The following is a 19,356-nucleotide window of genomic DNA, read 5'->3' on the forward strand; positions in this document are numbered from 1 at the left end:
AACGACTTCAGGTTCAAAATTGGTCTGACCGAACCATCCGGTTTCGGCACCACAAATAGGTTTGAATAGTAACCCTTGCTTTACAGATGAGGTGGAACTGGAACAATGACATTTGCCTTTTCTAATTTTTTTATGGCTTCCTGTAAGATAGCCCTTTCTGTCAGCAAAGCTGGTAAGCCTGATTTGAAGAATCTGTGAGGTGGCAGCTCTTGAAACTCCAGTCTGTACCCCTGTGACACAATATCCAGTATCCAGGGATCCAGGCCGGATGATATCCAGACGTGACTAAAAAGTCTGAGTCTCGCTCCCACCTGCCCACTCTGCAGGCTGAGAGGTCCACCGTCATGATGAGGATTTTGAGGAAACAGCGAGGCTTTTGTTCCTGGGAACCTGCAGGTGCAGGTTTTCTGGATTTCCCCCGACCACCTCTGAAGAAAGTGGAAGGGGGCTTGGACTTCTTAACCTTTGCAGTCCGAAAGGACTGCATTGTAGATGTAGAAAAACATTTTTCGGTGTCTGAGTGGCTGAGGGAAGAAAGGTTGACTTACCCATGGTTGCCGTGGAGATCCACGCATTCAATGCTTCCCAAAATAGAGCCTGACCTGTGAAGGGTAGGTTCTCCACACTTCTCTTGGATTCCGTGTCTGCAGACCATTAGCGCAGTCAGAGTCCCCTGCGTGCCGAGACAGCCATGGAAGATGTCCTTGCTTTCAGATGACCCAGGTCCTTCATGGCCTCCACCATGAAAACCGCAGAATCCTGTATGTGACGTAAAAACATTTCAATGTCACTTCTATTCAGAGAATCTAATTCCTCAAGTAATGTGCCTGACCACTTTACTATGGCTTTAGAAAGCCATGCACAGGCAATAGTGGGCCTTAAACGCCATGCCTGAAGAAGTGTATATGGATTTGAGCGTAGTCTCAATTTTGTAGTCTGTCAGTTCTTTCAAAGTGGTAGACCCAGGGACAGGTAAAACCACCTTTTTAGACAGTCTAGATACAGAAGCGTCTACTATAGGGGGGTTTTCCCACTTTTCCCTATCCTCCTCAGGAAAGGGAAAAGCGACAAGAACCATTTTTGGGATATGGAATTTTTTCTTCGGGTTTTCCCAGGATTTTTCAAATAATGCGTTTAATTCATTAGACACAGGAAAGGTCAGGGAGGATTTCTTATTGTCTATAAAGTAAGCCTGCTCAGGTGCTTTGTCAGTAATGCGTAACACATCTCTAATGGCCTCAATCATGAGCTGCACCCCCTTTGCGAGGGATGCCCCCCCCCCCCCCCCCGCATATCCCCATCACCGTCTCCCATATGAGAGTCGGCATCCATGTCGACTTGCATAATTTGGGCAAGAGCACGCTTCTTTGGGCATATACCAGGGGAGTTTGAGGAGGTAGTGGGAACAGATCCAGACAAAACCTCTACAGATTTTCTCAAAACCTGTGTTTCAGTCTCAGTATGAGCAATCCTGATATCCTTCCCTTAATTGAAGCCACCCACATGGTTTGGATTCAGAAGGTTGAGACATGATATTAAATTCCTGAGTACATGGAATGGATTCCTCTGGGGAAGACACATACTCTGCAGCACAAGACACAGAGTCCCTGGACATGGTAATGTGAGAAATATGTACACACACACACACACACACACACACAGGAAAATGTCAGACACAGTTTCCCCCCCAAGTACCTTCAAAGAGACACAGAGTTAATGGAGCCAGCACCCACACAGCACCCCAGTAGGCAGTCATATAATAAAAGCCTGGCGCTGACTGTGCAACCTTAATAGACTACACAGTGTAAAATTGTGAATAACACTCTCTCCCCTTCTGTAACCCCTGGTACGGCACAGGATCACTGGAGTTATGTGGAGGGTCAGCGCTCCCTGTCAGCATCTCTGTGTGTGATCTGCAGGGAGAAAATGGCGCTAGTGAGCTGCTGGGTCCGCTCTAAGGAGAAGCTCTGCCCCCTGTCATGGCGCGTCTTCCCACACTTTAAGATTATACTGGCCTGAGGTAAAACACATTGCTAGCAGCAGAATACCTTCCCTGATAGCCCAGATGACCAGTTTTAAGGGTATCGCGCTGGCCCAGGGCGCCCCTCACAGCGCCACACAGCAGTGCCTCTGAGCCCTCCGGAGCACAGCTACAGCGCTGCACTCCTACCTTGATGCCATCATTCTCACCGGTTCCCCGCTTGTCGGGTCGCCGGCAACCTACTCACCACCGACGTCTTCTGGCTCTGTTAGGGGGTGGCAGCATGCTGCGGGAGTGAGCGGTCGCCTCGGGGGCATACGATCATCACCCTCAGGAGCTCAGTGTCCTGTCAGTGGAGATAGTGGCCATTAACCTCAGAGGGTTGGACACTACTCCCCCCCCCAAGTCCCACGAAGCAGGAAGGCTGTTGCCAACAGCCTCCCTGTGCCTAACTCTTTAAAAAAAACAATAAAACTAAAAGAACTCCTAGGAGCTCCCCTAGCTGTGACCAGCTCCACCGGGCACATTTTGTAAACTGAGTCTGGTAGGAGGGGCATAGAGGGAGGAGCCAGCCCACACTATTAAACTCTTAAAGTGCCCATGGCTCCAAAGGGACCCATCTATACCCCATAGTACTAATGTGGACCCCAGCATCCTCTAGGACGTAAGAGAAATTGAGTTTGGGAAGTCCTTACTATTGCATGTCAAGATTAGAGATATTAGATTTTCAATATAGGGAACACCCTAGTGACTGAATACAACACATAAAGCAGCCTAATTAATGCAATGCAAATCAAAGAATATTGTAGGGACCTATATACGGGATGCTGTTATGTAAGCCAATGAGCCCGCAAGGGGCTTCGTTGCGCTTGCCCAAACCCCCACCCCCCACTGCGCCCCGGCCACCTAACGGCCAGGATCCCGCCTTGTGACTGTCATACAATACAGAGAGTATCTTACTGATTTATAGAAAATACAGAGCACAATTTAGTTACTGCCATACAATACAGTCGGGATGTAGTTATGATCCCTGTGCCCGGGATCCCGGCGGTTAGCATACCAACTCCGGAATCCCGTCAACCAGAATGCCAGCAGGGGGCCAAGGGCTATTCCCACTCATGGGTGTCCACGACACACATAGAGTGAGATTAGAACCTGTGGCAAGCACAGAGAGCCACCAAGCCTGCAGCGTGGTGAGCATAATGAGCCTGCAAGGGGCTTCGTTGCACTCACTCCCCCCTCTCCCCCCTCGGCATTCTGGCAGTTGGGACCCCGGTGTCAGTATGCTGACCACCAGGATCCCGGCCACCTGTCAAGCAATCCCAACCCATACAGTAAACATTCTAATAACCACCTTGTAACAGAGAGCAATATAGTGACTGTCATACAATCCAAATAGCATCCTATGGCTCATATACTAAACAGAAGGCACCCTAGTAAACAAAATATAATACAGAGATCATCCCATTGACATGACAACCATATCTTACAGAGAGCAACTAATTTCAATTTAACAATACAGAGTGACTTCTAGTGACTGCATATAATACAGACAGCATCATAGTGGCTAACATACAATACAGAGATTGTCATTGAAGATGCCATTCAATAAAGAGAGCATTCAAGGGACCACAATATAATATATACAGACTTTTATGACAACTATACAATACAGAGAGAATTTTTGTGATCACCATATAATACAGAGAGTATTGTTTTCACTAACATACAATACAGAGTGAAATTTTGTGAACGCTATACAATAGAGAGAGCATGTTAGGGGCTAATAATGCAGTGATCACAAATGGAAAACACTGTAATGTAGCATTTCATATGCAGATACAGCCGCAGTAGCACACAGAATATAGGCATATAACTTTAATCAGCAGTCAGCGTTTTCAAATTCCAGATTTCATTCTGCAATAGGCTGATAAAAGATACTTCTCTTAATAAACATTGTGGGGGTAATTCAGACTTGATCGTAGATGTGCTAAATTTAGCTCATCTATGATCACTTTCACAGACATGCGGGGAGACATGGGCACAGGGCTAGTCACATGGCACAGGGCTAGTCCGCCCCACATGTCTGGCTTTGCCCCCCCTCCCCCGAATGATGGTGATGCTTTTGTACCTGAAGAGTAGCTCCCTACCAGCGCAGCTCCTGCGCTCTGGCAGAGAGCTACCCGTCACTGTCCGGGTCGCAGTGGTTGCGTGTGACGTCGCCAAAACGGTGGCCCAAAACGCACAGCAGCGATCAGGTCTGAATTAGCCCCTGTGTTAGGACAACTTCCATTATCATTGCTTTCTGTATATTGTAACATCCTCATTTGCACCGACATTCTTCACAGTTGCTACCATTCATATTACAGCATTGTCATTACATTTGTAAGACAGTATATTGCTTTCTGTTTATCTTTGATTTTAAGAGCACTTACTGCATGGTCATTTCCCATTTGTATCAACTTCTCCATTTAATCTGTCAGTATTCAGCTTATGAATGCAGGGTATGTACACCTGTGTGAGTACATCTACAATCACCCAGCAGTGGCCACAATGTGCATCATATAACCATGGAAAACCACATATGGTTAATACAATATAGAATGACTAAGAGGCTTTGAAGGTGCCTTCAGGGGACAGCTACAGATGTGTCCACATACATCTATCCTCCTGGCAGATTAAACAGCCCTACTAGTGATGCCATGCTGTGACATCACTTGGTAGCTCTGAGCGTCTTTTCATGCGACTTTTTTCCATTTAAATGAATCTTCTTTGCAAAACGGTGAATAGGATGCGCAACCAACTTATGTTGATTAAAACAATATGCAGCTTGCCTATATACTGCATGCATCTGTAGCTGTATCTGCATACGATATGCTACGCTCAGAGCCGTAACTAGATTTTTTTGGTGCCCTGTGCCAGAAAGAGAATAAGCGACACCCCCCACCCCCACCCCCTCCCCACACACACACATTTTTCCAATAGGGACATAAGGCGCATGACTCGCGGTAAGGGGCATGACAAAATTGATCCCAGAGAAAGCCAATGCTATGATGCCCCTTCCCACACACACACACACACACACATACACACCACACACACATTTATAGAACACTGCAAAAAAATGGATTTGGACAAAAATCCTGTTTATACCATATTCATGCACTCAATCCGAGAGCTTGCCATCATTCAACCACAATACCCCTCATTAAATAACACATTTCAATATACTGCCACACCCAGGACTCAAATCCACAACCTGCTGCATTCCAGACAAACATCCCTCCCACCGAGCCACTTGATCCCGCATAAAAACGATAAGATTTCTAACTATATGAAGCTACCTGTACCCCGTAAAAAAAATAACCAGCACCGTAATTGAGCAGATCCATGCACTGTGCAGCCAAACATCCAGTTCCTTGTAGCCACACACTACATAGATCTGACCAGCCGCAACACTGATCACCTCTTTACAAAGTACAAGGTAAGCTTCAAATAGGTTAAATTCTCCAGCTTGGAATTCTCCAGCTTTCTATATTAGGGCAGATAGCTCAATGAATAGAGTGTCCGACTGCCATGTCATAGGCAACGTGTTAAAATCCCAGGCACATCAGCATCCCAAAATGTAATAAAGGACAGTGCAACTGAACAACAAAGAGCTCTCAAGTCAAGTCCATGAATGCTGTATAGGTATTAGCAGCGATGGACTGGCCTCCGTTTCGACCTGGGCATTTGTGAACGTGTGGGGGGGTGCACAACATGGGGGCGCGCCGTTACCATGTACGGGGGCGTCCCGTGAGTCAAGGGGGCGTGGACTCATGGCACGTCCCCATTTCTATGGCGACGCTTGCTGGGGGCGTGCCGCGAGTCCAAGAGGCTTGGACTCGTGGCACGCCCACATTTCAATGGAGACAGGGGGGCGGCTAAACCAGAGCCGAAGGCTGTGCTGCGTGCAGCTTTCTGATTCTCTGTGAGACGGGCCTACCTGCCCATCGGCCCTTCTGGTATGTGCCAGATGGCCAGTCAGGGTATTACAAAACGGTGGGGGTACGAGAAAGGTACAGTCAGGAGATGCTGAGCTTCACAAAGGGGTAAGCTGCAAGTGAAAGTAATTAGATAATTCATAATTGACAAGTGCTGCCAACAGCGCCCCCTACCCTGCAGCGCTATGTGCAGAGCACACTCCGCACACACCTAGTTACGGCCCTTGCTATGCTACATACCATGCTGTGTACCATTTAATATGCAGAAACAGCCGCAGTCACAAACAGAATTTAGGCATGCTGCAAATCATTTTAATCAGCAGAGTCTGCTTGTGCATCTCATTCCCATAGTGATGAGAATAAGACTTTTTTCTTACAAAAAAGATGCCCTTAGCTAAAGGAGTTGCACGGGACCTGTCACTCACACCAGGCATCTCCCGCTGTGTGGCATATTGAGACAATATGTATGAGGACACATCTGTATGAGTTGAATCAATTTCAATACATAAATCAGTATCTGGTGAAGTCCAGTGGCGAATTTCCCATTAGGCACGTGAGGCACTTGCCTGGGGGCGACATTTGTAGTATAAGTAACTGGAAAAATATTTCCACTGTACTGTACCATATTCCATCTTGAATGGAGTGCAAACAGGTAGGACATGCACATACTGCTTCTGTAAGCTGTCTACTTAGTAAATAGGTATACATAATTAAAAATAAAAAAATGTCATATTAGCTTTTTTTATTATTCTATTTGGCTATCATTAAATGAGGGTTTTTAACCAATCAATTGAAAAAAAAATGTCGGGAGTCAACCTTTACTGATGTCCCCAGGGTCACCCGCACCCCTAAATCCGCCCCTGGTGAAGTCACCACACGGCTGAAACATAAGCACTCAGATTGAGGGTAACCAGAAACCCAAAACCAGTGTACATCTACCCTTTACTGAAGAACATGGAAAATATATTCTTAGTAAAAATAGGTTATTAACAATTCCATGAAACAAAACTCAAGATATCAAATTATGGTTTACAGGGACATTAACCAAGTATTTTAAAGTATATTACATAAAAATGTTGCTACAGATTCAATTCATTTACACTTACAGTATAACATTAGTTGAAGGCTAATATTGTGTGTAATAAATACAATTAGAATGGATATCTTGGCTCACAGGTTTATGGAATTGTGCAGTTCCCCCACTGACCCTACTGCTAGAATAATTGAACTTCTCTTAGATAAAAGCTAATCCCATTACTATAGATTCATTTAGTAGCAGTCTTTGGGAACAGTTAAGTGAAGAAAAAAAATTATTTTGCTCTCAGAAGCTGCAATACAATTCTATCTAATATGGGTTCCGAATTATAGCTATTGTATCTAAGCTGTATCTAAGTATTATATTAACAAAACTAATTCAAATGTTATGTCTATATAATATCAATACTTACACGTTTTTTTCTTACTTCATTTTGGTTCAGAAAATGCATCCTATTCAATTTGAACTGCACGTAGAAACACAACACACAATTGCAGAACCTTACAAAATTCATCACAGCACAGAATATTTTGTACGTTTGTTCTTTTGAGGTTTCCATCATTTGATTACAAAGCAAAGCACATTAGTGTGGCCCATCAGAGACAGCAGTTGGAAATGCTTTGCACAACTGTAGCACTACAGTACACGATGAACATCATATCCTGCCTTTAGGGATTCCATTAACCCAGCCATTCAATTAGCGAACATTGAAGTTGCATTACTAATTTCACAATCATATAAACCTTATAATTTTGAAATAAACAGGATATGAACACGGGACTTGAAGTTCCCTCATTCTGTATTGCCCCCTTGTTTTGGTGCTATATAAAATAACACAGTTACATAGAAATTGTCACAAAACGGGTACTTAAACGTTGTTTTTTTCAAAAATGTTTTTATTGCAGAGAACAATAAAGATAAACATCGATCAGTAAAGATGATCTTTGCTTGCTTTCTTTCTTTCCTTTTTTTTTTTTTTTTTTGAGTAATAACGTTGTACAATTCATGTCTTGTTTGACATAGAGACACAATAAAGAAGATTGGAACATCAATTATAGAACCAAACTTTGAACATGACTAAATGGTGTCTTGGGCTTAAAATAAGATTTTACTCACCGGTAAATCTATTTCTCGTAGTCCGTAGTGGATGCTGGGGACTCCGTAAGGACCATGGGGATTAGCGGCTCCGCAGGAGACTGGGCACAACTAACGAAAGCTTTAGGACTAACTGGTGTGCACTGGCTCCTCCCACTAAGACCCTCCTCCAGACCTCAGTTAGGATACTGTGCCCGGAAGAGCTGACACAATAAGGAAGGATTTTGAATCCCGGGTAAGACTCATACCAGCCACACCAATCACACCGTATAACTCGTGATACTATACCCAGTTAACAGTATGATAACAACTGAGCCTCTCAACAGATGGCTCAACAATAACCCTTTAGTTAGGCAATAACTATATACAAGTATTGCAGACAATCCGCACTTGGGATGGGCGCCCAGCATCCACTACGGACTACGAGAAATAGATTTACCGGTGAGTAAAATCTTATTTTCTCTAACGTCCTAAGTGGATGCTGGGGACTCCGTAAGGACCATGGGGATTATACCAAAGCTCCCAAACGGGCGGGAGAGTGCGGATGACTCTGCAGCACCGAATGAGCAAACTCTAGGTCCTCCTCAGCCAGGGTATCAAACTTGTAGACTCTTGCAAGAGTGTTTTAACCCGACCAAGTAACAGCTCGGCAAATTTGTAAAGCCGAGACCCCTCGGGCAGCCACCCAAGAAGAGCCCACTTTCCTCGTGGAATGGGCTTTCACAGATTTAGGGTGCGGCATTCCAGCCGCAGAATGTGCAAGTTGAATCGTGCTACAGATCCAGCGAGCAATAGTCTGCTTAGAAGCAGGAGCACCCAGCTTGTTGGGTGCATACAGGATAAATAGCGAGTCAGTTTTCCTGACTCCAGCCGTCCTGGAAACATATACTTTTCAGGGCCCTGACTACGTCCAGAAAACTTGGAATCCTCCAAGTCCCAAGTAGCCGCAGGCACCACAATAGGTTGGTTCACATGAAAAACTGATACCACCTTAGGAAGGAATTGGGAACGAGTCCTCAATTCCGCCTTATCCATATAAAATACAGATAAGGGCATTTGTATGACAAAGCCGCCAATTCTGATACACGCCTGGCCGACGCCACGGCCCACAGCATGACCACTTTCCACGTGAGGTATTGTAGCTCCACGGATTTAAGTGGCTCAACTCAATGCGACTTCAGGAAATCCAACACTACATTGAGATCCCACGGTGCCACTGGAGGCACAAACGGGGGTTGACTATGCAGCACTCCCTTAACAAAAGTCTGAACTTCAGGCAGTGAAGCCAGTTCTATTTTGGAAGAAAATCGATAGAGCCGAAATCTGGACCTTAATGGAACCCAATTTTAGGCCCATAGTCACCTCTGACTTGTAGGAAGTGCAGAAAGCGACCTAGCTGAAATTCCTCCTTTGGGGCCTTACTGGCCTCACAGCACGCAACATATTTCCGCCATATGCGGTGATAATGGTTTGCGTTCACTTCTTTCCTAGCTTTAAATAGCGTAGGGATAACTTCCTCCGAAATGCCCTTTTCCTTCAGGATCCGGCGTTCAACCGCCATGCCGTCAAACGCAGCCGCGGTACGTCTTGGAACAGACAGGCCCCCTGCTGCAGCAGGTCCTGTCTGAGCGGCAGAGGCCATGGGTCCTCTGAGATCATTTCTTGGAGTTCTGGGTACCAAGCTCTTCTTGGCCACCCGGAACAATGAGTATAGTTCTTACTCCTCTCCTTCTTATTATTCTCATTACCCTGGGTATGAGAGGCAGAGAAGGGAACACATACACCGACTGGTACACCCACGGTGTTACCAGAGTGTCCACAGCTATCGCCTGAGGGTCCCTTGACCTGGCGCAATATCTTTGTAGTTTTTTGTTGAGGCGGGACGCCATCCTGTCCACCTGTGGCCTTTCCCCACGGTGTACAATCATTTGGAAGACTTCTGGATGAAGTCCCCACTCTCTCGGGTGGAGGTCGTGTCTGCTGAGAAAGTCTGCTTCTCAGTTGTCCACTCCGGGAATGAACACTGCTGACAGTGCTAACACATGATTTTCCGCCCATCGGAGAATCCTTGTGGCTTCTGCCATCGCCATCCTGCTTCTTGTGCCGCCCTGTCAGTTTACAAGAGCGACCGCCGTGATGTTGTCTGACTGGATCAGCACCGGCCGGTGTTGAGGCAGGGGTCTAGCCTGACTTAGGGCATTGTAAATGGCCCATAGTTCCAGAACATTTATGTGTAGGGAAGTCTCCTGACTTTTCCATAGGCCTTGGAAGTTTCTTCCCTGTGTGACTGCCCCCCAGCCTCGAAGGCTGGCATCCGTGGTCACCAGGACCCAGTCCTGTATGCCGAATCTGCGGCCCCCTAGAAGATGAGCACTCTGCAGTCACCACCACAGCGACACCCTGGCCCTTGGAGACAGGGTTATCCGCCGATGCATCTGAGAATGCGACCCGGACCACTTGTCCAACAGATCCCACTGGAAGATCCTTGCATGGGACTTGGCGAATGGAAATTCTTCGTAAGAAGCTACCATCTTTCCCAAGGCTCGCGTGCATAGATGCACCGATACCTGTATTTGTATTAGGAGGTCTCCGTCTAGAGACGCCAACTCCTTGGACTTCTCCTCCGGGAGAAACACTTTTTATCCTGTTCTGTGTCCAGAACCATACCCAGGAACAGTAGACGCGTCGTAGGAACCAGCTGTGACTTTGGAATATTCAGAATCCAGCCGTGCTGTTGTAGCACTTCCCGAGATAGTGCTACTCCGACGAACAACTGCTCCCTGGACCTCGCCTTTATAAGGAGATCGTCCAAGTACGGGATAAGTACTTCGGCCATTACCTTGGTAAATACCCTCGGTGCCGGGGACAGACCAACGGCAACGTCTGGAATTGGTAATGACAATCCTGTACCACAATTTTGAGGTACACCTGGTGACAAGGGTAAATAGGGACATGCAGGTAAGTATCCTTGATGTCCAGTGATACCCTGAAATTTTCCAGGCTTGCAATAATCGCCCTGAGCGATTCCATTTTGAACTTGAACCTTCGTATATGTGTTCAAGGATTTCAATTTTAGAATGGGTCTCACCGAACCATCTGGTTTCGGTACCACAACATTTTGGAATAGTAACCCCGGCCTTGTTGAAGGAGGGGTACCTTGATTTCACCTGCTGGAAGTACAGCTTGTGAATAGCCGCCAGTACTACCTTTCTCCGAGGGCAGCAGGCAAGGCTGATGTGAGGCGAGGGGGAGTCGTCTCGAACTCCAGCCTGTATCCCTGTGATACTACTTGCAGAACCTAGGGATCCACCTGTGGGCAAGCCCACTGATCCCTGCAGTTCCCGAGACGCGCCCCCACCGCACCTGTCTCCACCTGTGGAGCCCCAGCGTCATGCGGTGGACTCAGAGGAAGCGAGGGAAGATATTTGATCCTGGAACTGGCTGACTGGTGCAGCTTTTTCCTTCTTCCCTTGTCTCTGTGCAGAAAGGAAGCGCCTTTGACCCGCTTGCTTTTCTGAAGCAGAAAGGACTGTACCTGAAAATACGGTGCTTTCTTTAGGCTTTTGTGAGGAAACCTAAGGTAAAAATTTTTCTTCCCAGCTGTTGCTGTGGATACGAGGTCCCAGAGACCATCCCCAAACAATTCCTCACCCTTATAAGGCAGAATCTCCATGTGCCTTTTAAATGCAGCATCACCTGTCCACTGCCGGGTTTCTACTACCCTCCTGGCAGAATGGACATTGCATTAATTCTGGATGCCAGCCGGCAAATATCCCTCTGTGCATCCTTTATATATAAGACAACGTCTTAAATATGCTCAATGTTAGCAAAATATTATCCCTGTCTTAGCGTATTAATATTATCTGACAGGGTGTCAGACCACGCTGCAGCCGCACTATTTATGCTGAGGCAATTGCAGGTTCCAGTATATAACCTGAGTGTGTAAATACAGACTTCAGGATCGCCTCCTGCTTTTTATCAGCAGGTTCCTTCAAGGTGTCCGTATCCTAAGACGGCAGTGCCACCTTTTGACAAACGTGTGAGCGCCTTATCCACCCTAAGGGATATCTCCCAACGTGACCTATCCTCTGGCGGGAAAGGGTACGCCATCAGTAACTTTTTAGAAATTACCAGTTTCTTATCGGGGGAAACCACGCTTCTTTACACACTTCATTCATTCATCTGATGGGGGAACAAAACAGTGGCTGTTTTTTCTCCCCAAAAATAAAACCCCTTTTATGTGGTACTTGGGTTCATGTCAGAAAATGCGTAACACATTTTTTCATTGCCGAGATCATGTAACGGATGTTCCTAGTGGATTGTGTATATGTCTCAACCTCGTCGACACTGGAGTCAGACTCCGTGTCGACATCTGTGTCTGCCATCTGAGGTAACGGGCGTTGTTTGAGCCCCTGATGGCCTTTGAGACGCCTGGGCAGACGCGGGCTGAGAAGCCGGCTGTCCCACAGCTGTTACCTCATCCAGCCTTTTATGTAAGGAGTTGACACTGTCGGTTAATACCTTCCACCTATCCATCCACTCTGGTGTCGGCCCCACAGGGGGCGACATCCCATTTATCGGCCTCTGCTCAGCCTCCACGTAACCTTCCTCATCCAACATGTCGACACAGCCGTACCGACACACCGCACACACACAGGGAATGCTCTGACTGAGGACAGGACCCCACAAAGTCCTTTGGGGAGACCGAGAGAGAGTATGCCAGCACACACCAGAGCGCTATATAATGCAGGGATTAACACTATAACTGAGTGATTTTTCCCCAAATAGCTGCTTGTATACATATATTGCGCCTAAATTTAGTGCCCCCCCCTCTCTTTTTAACCCTTTGAGCCTGAAAACTACAGGGGAGAGCCTGGGGAGCTGTCTTCCAGCTGCACTGTGAAGAGAAAATGGCGCCAGTGTGCTGAGGGAGAAGCCCCGCCCCCTTTTCGGCGGACTTTCTCCCGCTTTTTCTGTGATACTGGCAGGGGAAATTTTACATCTATATAGCCTCTGGGACTATATATGATGTATATTTTGCCAGCCAAGGTGTTATTTATTGCCCTCAGGCGCCCCCACCCAGCGCCCTGCATCCATCAGTGACCGAAGTGTGAGGTGTACATGAGGAGCAATGGCGCACAGCTGCAGTGCTGTGCGCTACCTTGGTGAAGACCGAAGTCTTCTGCCGCCGATTTTCCGGACCTTCTTCGTGCTTCTGGCTCTGTAAGGGGGACGGCGGCGCGGCTCCGGGAACGAACACCAAGGTCGGGTCCTGCGGTCGATCCCTCTGGAGCTAATGGTGTCCAGTAGCCTAAGAAGCCCAAACTACCACCTGTTAGGTAGGTTCGCTTCTTCTCCCCTTAGTCCCTCGCTGCAGTGAGTCTGTTGCCAGCAGATCTCACTGAAAATTAAAAACCTAAATATACTTTCTTTCTAGGTGCTCAGGAGAGCCCCTAGTGTGCATCCAGCTCGGCCGGGCACAAGAATCTAACTGAGGTCTGGAGGAGGGTCTTAGTGGGAGGAGCCAGTGCACACCAGGTAGTCCTAAAACTTTCTTTAGTTGTGCCCAGTCTCCTGCGGAGCCGCTAATCCCCATGGTCCTTACGGAGTCCCCAGCATCCACTTAGGACGTTAGAGAAAATGTATCAAAAGTGCAGCCATAAACATTGCTATACTATAGATATCTGTGGTCTACTTAAACTTTCTACCCGGCACTGCTGATTCACTGGCTGGCATGTCAGCTGGCCAGTCATGTCAGGATTTTCTGGTAGCTGCGGTCCGGAGCAGCAAGGGCACCGCCCTCTTGCCTAAGGTCACCTGAGCAATTCCAACCATACACAGCATCCCTACGCCTCACATGATTCACACATCCAATCCACTGGTAGAGATACCTATTTAAAATGCTCCTTGCCACATGTACATTGCCAGTACAATAAGTCTCATGGACTCCTGGTCCCCTGCACCAGAAACAGTTCCCAGTTCCTGAGCTCCAGCCTCTGAACAGTTTCCTGCATTATTTACCTGAATGCTCCTGTTCCTGTGAATTCAGCCTGTATCAGCATACCGTACCCTATAATTCCGCTGGAAGTTACCATCTGCTACTGCTGTAATCTGCACTTCCACCAACAACAGTGTGTTGTCTGCACCCTACTGCTATACCTGTGCTTGTTCCAGTCTGCTGCCAAGCCTCCTGTTTGTAGTTTCTTCACTACATACCACTATCCAAGTTATTCCGCTGCATCTACAGATACATGGTATATTGTGTTCAGAGACTTATCCATCCAGTACTCACTAAACACTAATTTGTACTAGGCTGCTAAGTATTGCTACCACAGTAAGTAGCATACTGTTTAACCTAACTTTGATCTTTCTCCTACGAATACAAATTGATTAACTTTGAGGAGCACCATTAATACACCTTGATACATGCATTCTCGCCATATCCAGCCCTGCCCCGCAGTCCCAGCTCCAGATATGATACAATTTCAGACTCTGTTATTACTGAACCTCCAGTGAGAAAATCAGGATACATAGGAGCGAGCTCAAATTTCTGTAAAAGCCGACAGGGAATGCAAGGGCTGCAGGATTAAAAATGTGGCTCTCATATTTACTAAAAACTGCTTCTTATTGATACATCATTTCCTTATTATATGGCACCTTATAATGCATTCACTGGTTGATCAGTGGATGTGTTCTGTATAGCTGATAATTCCAGCAATACATTATGCAGTTTCTCCCATATCCCATATTAAACCAATCAGTGGTTACTTTTGGAATCCTGGTGAAAACCTCACTCTTGGAATCCCGGTGAAAGCCTCACTCCTGAGTCTTAACAGAAGTCTAACAGTGGTGGCGCGGAGTTCAAGCAATATGCAAATGCATGGTCATCAAGCGTATTGTACCGGAAAAAAGAGTGAAAATATAGCCTATAGACTACACTGGCATCCACAACTGAACACGATGTTCGCTACTGAGGAGTCAAGCTACAAAAGCTTGTTTATTCAGTCTGGGACTTCAAAAATTGGAGATCACAGTTTCCATTAAAAATGAGACCTGCAAGAATCTGCTTTATTTAACTGAATGCAGGAGGTACTGTATATCTGCTATGTTCAGCTCTGTTAAATAGCTGAGATATAAAAATCATATCGAACATGCAGTTTCCATGTGATTTTCAGTTGTGAAAGGTTTAATAAATAGACCTCATAGAGTGATAAAAGTTTGGACCAGTTTTCCTTGCTGTCTGTGTTATAATATTAGCTTTATTTTATAAGCAGTACATTTAACCAACAATTAGACATGGAACTAGCAAAGCCATAACAGTGAATATAATTAATTCAGAAAGCAGAGTCAGGCAGCTCTCTGTGACAAGTCCCTATTGTTACTAGAAAGTGAAGATGACTCTGTACTCATGTATACATTGTCATATTGTATAATAAATAGGCAGTAATAATATATGTTAAGTGGTGAATTATTGCTACGGATCACATCTTTCAACAATAGAAAGGAGAGAGGATTTGACAATTATACATTGATATGATTCACATTATGTTACACGTTTATTACATTTATAATTGAAAGGATGTCATAAAGGAGCATATTATATGCATTTACATGGAAAGGTTCTCAAATATTGAAGTGTGAACAATAAAACATATGCTATATAAAATGATGTACAACTTAGCTTCGCAAACTATATTTGTTATAAGATACAGACCAGGATAAATTCAAGTTGGGGATTATTCTAATTTAATTATATACACAGTTCTGCATAGCCTTCAACTCTGGGTCAGCTCTACGCGCCTTCAATCAGTTCAGCATAAGTGCAAACTCCCCCTTACCACCCAGGTACTCCCATTTAGCCACAAGTGGAGATACTGCAGAGATGCGTTTGGCTCGGAATCACCCGCAGAGATGTACAGTACACAGCAGGCTTTGGAATACTCAGTGCTATAAATGAGTGCTATAAATGACAAAGCCGGCTTGCATGTACCTCTGTACCAGTCCCTATACGTGTAAAGGTAGACTGTGAAATCTAAAGAAGCAGTTCAAGATTTTCTATTGATAAAGCCATCCTAACATGTGTCTCTGTGATCCCAGGATTTTATAATGAACCATCAAAAGAAGGCACTTATTATAGGTTAATATAATATAAAAGGCATCATCACAGCAATGGCTACCAAATTGCTATAACCCAACATTTATAAAGAAGATTGTGGATTAAAAGCTTTGTCAGCTAGAACTTGTCAATGCTTTAAATGTGTTTGTTTATGCGCATTCAACTGGCAAAGAAAAAGAATGCAAGCTAGAAGTTCTGTCCCTTACCTCTACAAGCACCTGCTGCTCCAAGGTGATAGATGCCGGCTAGGACATGCCAAATGGCCTTTTGCTCATTCACCGTGAATCCCAAAGCCTCCATGGCAGATTGAAGCTGTACAAATGCCGCACTTGCCTTCTGCTTCTCCTCAGGCTGTGAAAGACAACAGGAAAGGGACATTAACGCACATTATAAAATAACTAGAAAAAGCAAAAAATGTGTTTTATTATATCTTCTGCAGCACATGAATTCTAAGAAATGCTTATAACAATGTAGGTAACAAAATACAATACAAATAACACTAAAAACGAAATCATCACAGACAATCATAATTAACAAAAACTGTTAAATTAGTGGTATTAACAAGCTGGACATCAACTCTCAAACTCTTGCTGCAATTAAAATAAAATAAACTATTTTGTTTGTGTGCTGGAACTTTCATTATAACATATTTGCAGAAATGACAAGCATAGTCCCACCTAATAGACCTAGCTCTTGCCTGAGTGGCCATACGAGTAACATAGACATTTTCCTAAACAATGGTTTCCATTAATTTGCTGTAGTGACATCACACTCACTGTGTATTACACTACACAGTATATAAGTAGGGAACTTAACAGGGCTTTAGGTTACCATGTGTGGCCTATAAGAGCACAGGTATTACCATTGTCTGCAGTTGTCCCAGAGGGAACCAGCATTGTTCTATCATAAAATAGTCCCTCGACAGATACACAGTTGATGGGGAAGGAAAATGATATCTTAGGCATCGCTTAAATGCAAGTTTGTTTCAGATCTGGTGACTGAAAATTCCAGTGATATACAGCATGAACACTGTCATGCTCAGCAAAGTGTAGATAAGGGTATTGTCACCATGGAATACTGTTTATCCATCATTAGAAAAGAAATGCTACAATATGGGGTAAATATGATCACTCAGTGTCACTAGGTAGTTATTAGCATTTAACTTTCCTTATAGGGGAATGACCCAAACCATGCCAGCAAACTTCACCCCACAATGCACAGAACTGCCAGAGTACTACATCGCTAGAAACAAGCAATCACTGCAGAGGGCATATGGTATTCAGGCTGGTGCCACATGTGCATTTGTCCATTAGTTGTAAACATCATGATTCAGCTGACCACATCGCCTTCCTCAATGCTCAGTAGCCCGTTGCCTGTCTATCTACTCTAGTCATCTCAATAAGAATTTGCGTTGCCAGATATAAAACGGGGGTTTATGCAGTGCAACCTGACTGGGAAATGTGTGTCGATGTGCAGCAAATAAAAATGCAGTTTCTTGCAGGTTTTGCCAAGCACTTGAAATTAGTGCATGAATATAGTTTCCTTGCTACTGCCCACTGCTGCCCTTTGCTGATGATGATGTTGTGGTGTTCCATGCTGACATCACATTTGACACTAAATATTAGCAATTTGAACTGCCTTGGTCACTGTAGGTCCTGTCATTAATGTCCCAATACTACCAAACTTTCAGAGAAATAGAGAATTCTCCTTGCTGCCATGTTATCCAGAATTATTGGCAACAAAGACAGTCCACTACAATTTGACATAACCGTGACCATAATGCATATCTCCCAACCTTCCCACATTTGTGGGACAGTGGCATGTTTTGTGGTCCATCCAGTGGTTGGTAGTTTTTGCCTTGCTGAACGCTGTGTAGGCAGGTGTCTTCACAATGCGCAGCATGAAAAAGAAGAATTTCTGGGGGAAAAGGCAACAACTGTGTGGAACTTCTTCCTTTTTATATGTGTGTTGTCCATCATTTTCCATTTTGTGTCCACTACATGTACAGTATGTTCTGTCAGCATTAATGTACTTTTCATAAACTCAACATTTAATCAATACCGTCTGCCCTGGGGTTTACAAAGGCCAAACATAAAACTTAAATGACTATAAACTAGAGATGAGCGCCGGAAATTTTTCGGGTTTTGTGTTTTGGTTTTGGGTTCGGTTCCGCGGCCGTGTTTTGGGTTCGACCGCGTTTTGGCAAAACCTCACCGAATTTTTTTTGTCGGATTCGGGTGTGTTTTGGATTCAGGTGTTTTTTTCAAAAAACCCAAAAAAACAGCTTAAATCATAGAATTTGGGGGTCATTTTGATCCCAAAGTATTATTAACCTCAAAAACCATAATTTCCACTCATTTTCAGTCTATTCTGAATACCTCACACCTCACAATATTATTTTTAGTCCTAAAATTTGCACCGAGGTCGCTGTGTGAGTAAGATAAGCGACCCTAGTGGCCGACACAAACACCGGGCCCATCTAGGAGTGGCACTGCAGTGTCACGCAGGATGTCCCTTCCAAAAAACCCTCCCCAAACAGCACATGACGCAAAGAAAAAAAGAGGCGCAATGAGGTAGCTGACCGTGTGAGTAAGATAAGCGACCCTAGTGGCCGACACAAACACCGGGCCCATCTAGGAGTGGCACTGCAGTGTCACGCAGGATGTCCCTTCCAAAAAACCCTCCCCAAACAGCACATGACGCAAAGAAAAAAAGAGGCGCAATGAGGTAGCTGACTGTGTGAGTAAGATAAGCGACCCTAGTGGCCGACACAAACACCGGGCCCATCTAGGAGTGGCACTGCAGTGTCACGCAGGATGTCCCTTCCAAAAAACCCTCCCCAAACAGCACATGACGCAAAGAAAAAAAGAGGCGCAATGAGGTAGCTGACTGTGTGAGTAAGATAAGCGACCCTAGTGGCCGACACAAACACCGGGCCCATCTAGGAGTGGCACTGCAGTGTCACGCAGGATGTCCCTTCCAAAAAACCCTCCCCAAACAGCACATGACGCAAAGAAAAAAAGAGGCGCAATGAGGTAGCTGACTGTGTGAGTAAGATAAGCGACCCTTGTGGCCGACACAAACACCGGGCCCATCTAGGAGTGGCACTGCAGTGTCACGCAGGATGTCCCTTCCAAAAAACCCT

General features: G+C 45.3%; 1 protein-coding gene across 6 annotated transcripts in view; it reads right to left on the bottom strand.

Annotated features, from left to right (window-relative positions):
• Window positions 1–19,356, bottom strand: part of MYO18B (myosin XVIIIB) — a 1,127,577-nt gene that overhangs the window by 789,249 nt on the left and 318,972 nt on the right. For all 6 annotated transcript variants that reach the window (XM_063913212.1, XM_063913213.1, XM_063913208.1 and 3 more), the window contains exon 13: window positions 16,418–16,562. In XM_063913212.1, coding sequence (XP_063769282.1) covers window positions 16,418–16,562 — 145 coding nt within the window. The remainder of the gene's footprint in view (window positions 1–16,417; window positions 16,563–19,356) is intronic.

Source organism: Pseudophryne corroboree, chromosome 1, assembly GCF_028390025.1.
Source record: "Pseudophryne corroboree isolate aPseCor3 chromosome 1, aPseCor3.hap2, whole genome shotgun sequence".
In the NCBI taxonomy this organism is placed as follows: domain Eukaryota; kingdom Metazoa; phylum Chordata; class Amphibia; order Anura; family Myobatrachidae; genus Pseudophryne; species Pseudophryne corroboree.